Consider the following 3,827-nt stretch of genomic DNA (forward strand, 5'->3'; position numbering starts at 1 on the left):
TTCTGGTCTCATAGTTGTACAGGTTGCAGATTGGATGGTGTACCAGTTGCTAGGACTGATTGTTTCCATTAATTTTGGTTTTCTTCTTTCTTCTTGATGGGGAGAGACCCATCGTTGCATCTAAATGGCAGCTTGCTAGCTTTTAAGATCCCAGTCTCTACTTGCCAAAGTAGGAGGTGGAACAATGTTTTGTATAGTATGTTATGCCAGTTGAGCTTGATGTCCCCTGTGACTATGGTCCCAAGGCCACCATCTCTGCTTCTCTTGCTTGTTTAATTGCTTTCATATTTCAAAGGAGACTAATCCTGTCTTATTAACAAAATAAAGAAAACCCATTCCCAAATGGGATTATAATCAGAGGCATAGAGGTTAGGATTTATAACATATATTTTTTGAAGACATAATTTAATTCATAACAATCTACTTCTAAAAGCAAGGATTGGGCCACTGAGCTCTGTCCTAGTATGGGGACTCAGGAGATGAGTTACCCTCTTCCAGAACCCAGACTTCTGCTCCACATACACAGCCATCCTGGGATCCTGGGAACCTTCAGTGGCCTGACCCTCATCCATAGGAGACATGGAGTAGCTCTCTGTAACTCTCCCCAGGAGCAGGTCTGAGGGCCTCAGCCATTTAAAAGTACTTACTCAGCCTCGAACTGATTGGGAGTTATAATGTCAGCAACTGGCACAACCTTTTCTTTGTAAACTGGAAGGAGATCTTCTGGAACATACTAAGGAGGAAAGAAGAAATGCACATTCACTCACATGCAGGAGAAGGAGGTTAAATGGGGAATGTTCGCAGGGAAGCCCTTGGTACCAGGAATAGGGTTCCTGCAGTCAGACCGCACATGGAGCTTTGAAGGAAGAGCTCCGGGGAGCTTTGGAGACACAGGAGGGGCCTTACTGTGAACATTCATGGACAGACAATGTCTGTGCTGTGATGAGGGGCAACACAATGCAATGTACTGCCATGGAGTTGGATCTGATTCATAACAACCCCTGCTTGGGTTTCAGAGGTGGTATCGCTACAGAAGTAGATTGCCCAACTTTCCTTCCAAGGAGTGGCTGGTGGGTTTGAACCACCAGCCTTCTGGTTAGCAGTCAAATACCTTAGGCACTATGCCACCAGAGCTCCCATGATGAGGGGCAGCAGGAGCCAAAGAAAGCGGTCTCAATGCAAGAAGTCACAGGCCTGGAGGACCAGAGCAAAGGAAGGAGGGAGATGAGAAACAGGGCATTCTAGCGGATGGAGAAAAGAGCAAGGCATACTGCAAATGTAATGAAGAACATTAAGCATCATCGCCACTGGTTATCCTGGGGAGGGGTGGCTGGGGGGCTCAGGAGGTGTTTACAGCGTGCTGGTGTGTGCTGATCTGGGTAAACCCAAAACCAGTTGCTGTGGAGTTGATTCCAAATCATGGTGTACCCACATGTATCAGAGGAAAACTGTGTTCCATAGGGTTTTTGATGACTGATTTCAGAAGTAAATTGCCAGGCCTTTTTCTAATGTGTCTCTGGGTGGACTTGAACCTGCAACCTTTAAGTGAGCAGCTAAGTACATTAACCATTTGTTTCACTCAGTGGCTCCCTGATCTGGGTACCAGAAGCCTAAGTTATGCTTTTCTCTGTATGTATATAAGTTATAGTTAATAAAAGCCAACACCCCTTGATCTACTAAATTTTTGTCCTTAAGCTGTCTGATAAACAATTCTACATGAGAGTTTTCTTTTTCTTTAAAAAAAAAAAATCCAGACCTGTAGAACAAAACTCAAATTCATTAAAAAAAAAAAAAAAAAAAAGTTTGCTGCTCTAATAGAGCCTGGTGAGATCCCCGAGACTAAGGCTCCTAGTTATCCTTCAGGTTTGGAATTGAACTAACTCCTAAGGCTTCCAGCCAAACAAGACAGGCATATAGGATGAACATTTACATCAGTAGATACACTCCTTAGAGTGATCAATTGTGGGAGAACAGAAGGGCAGTGTTTGCATAGGAAGATAGTTCAGGGGGCAAGAATGCGTAGGAAAGGAAGACACAGGAAAGAGTTAACAGGAAGAAGTTGGAAGAGAGCTGTTACACTGTGGGGAATTGCAGTCAATGTCATGAAACAAAATGCATATGAACTGCTGTATGGAAAATGACTAACTTGCTCTGTAAACTTCAACCCAAATCATAATTAAAAAAAAAAAAATCCAGACCCTGAAATGTATATACAAAAAAGGCTGAAATAGCAAATGTTGGTATATTTTTAAATGTTTAAATATATTTTATATATATATAAAACAAACAAACAAACAAAAAACCCACAGAAGCCAAAATCTGTTATAAGATTCAGAAACTTTTTTTTTTTTTTTTTAATGGAATAGTCCACCAGCTACTAGTTGTAAAGGCTGAGTTAATGTATGGTGGTTTAGAATTTTTTTCCACTGTTATGTTCCTGAGGAACCTAATCTTGGGTTTAACCTTTGTACTAGGTGCTCGTAGCAGATGAGGCAGCCCTGGAGCAGGACTGGACCAGCAGGCACCAGACACAGGATCCAGAGGTACTACGGGGAGAGGTGAGGTGCAGCCAGGACAAAACCTAGCCCTCGGCCTGTCATACTGCTTGTCTAAGCCAGACACACTGACAAATGCTTATGCTGGTCTTGGCTCACAATGGAACACGAAGATAATCAAAATCAAGAAAACAGGTCCTAGGGTCCCAATGAACTGGACAGTGGCCTCAACTCTTCAGGATCCAAACACATGAGTATCTGCTGGGCTTTCTGCAGTGAAGAGAGAAAGGGAAGGAAATGAAGAAAGGGTGTGGGTACAAGGAATCTTTCAGAAAACAGGCCCAGGAGAAAGTGGGTATGAATTAATTAGCCTGCCTTGCTGGTTAAATGCTCACTGACACCCTAACCCTCACCACTGCCTGAGTGGGGCAGGGGGAACGCAGCTGCCAGGCCAGCCAAGCTTGGGAGCCTGGGTGTGTCCTGGTGGTGGTATAGATGACTGACCAACAGCTCCCTGCTCCCAGTGGATTTGGAGTATGTGTTATTGTTATCAGGTCCTGTGAAGTTGGTTCCAATTCACAGTGACCCTATGTACAACAGAACAAAGCATTTCCTGGTCCTGTGTTATCCTCACAATTGTTGCTATATTTGAACCACTGTTGGAGCCACTGCGTTAATCCATCTTGCTGAGGGTCTTCCTCTTTTTTGCTGATCCTCTACTTTACCAAGCATGATGTCCTTCTCCGGGGACTGATCTCTTCTGATAACATGTTCAAAGTGTGTGAAACGAAGTCTCACTATCCTCACTTCTAAGGAATATTCTGGTATACTGGCTATACAAGGCAGATCGCTCATTTTTCTGGCACTCCATGGTGTATTTACTACTTCTGCCAACACCACAATTCAAAAGCACCTATTCTTCTTCAGTCTTCCTTATTCACTGTCCGGCTTTTGCACATTAACTGTGTCAAATCTGAACAGCATCTATAAAGGCAGTGGATGCTGAAATCATGTGGGTGCTAAATCACTGAGTTGAAACTCAGGCAGGATCATCTTTGAGTCCTTTCCATCTCTAAAATCCTAGACTTCTGCAATGACCATAGGATGACTTTTACTCACGGCATCTACCTTACCCACTGTATAACTCAGTACTATAAACCATGAGTTGTAAACTGTGGCCCATGGATAAGAACTGTTTTTATATTTTCAAATTATTTAGGAAAAAAAATCAGGAGTTCCGGCAAGATGGTGGACTAGGCAGAAGGACTGCACAGACCCTCTTCAACAAAGAAAAGGGAAACCAATTAACACAGACACAGAAGATAACGTTGG

The 3,827-nt window shown here is 43.2% G+C and overlaps 1 protein-coding gene across 1 annotated transcript in view; it reads right to left on the reverse strand.

Annotated features, from left to right (window-relative positions):
• Positions 1 to 3,827, reverse strand: part of PDXK (pyridoxal kinase) — a 66,618-nt gene that overhangs the window by 10,731 nt on the left and 52,060 nt on the right. The window contains exon 6 of the mRNA XM_007947256.1: positions 648 to 733. Coding sequence (XP_007945447.1) covers positions 648 to 733 — 86 coding nt within the window. The remainder of the gene's footprint in view (positions 1 to 647; positions 734 to 3,827) is intronic.

This window comes from Orycteropus afer, unplaced genomic scaffold, assembly GCF_000298275.1.
Source record: "Orycteropus afer afer isolate SDZICR_OR568_19922 unplaced genomic scaffold, OryAfe1.0 scaffold00179, whole genome shotgun sequence".
In the NCBI taxonomy this organism is placed as follows: domain Eukaryota; kingdom Metazoa; phylum Chordata; class Mammalia; order Tubulidentata; family Orycteropodidae; genus Orycteropus; species Orycteropus afer.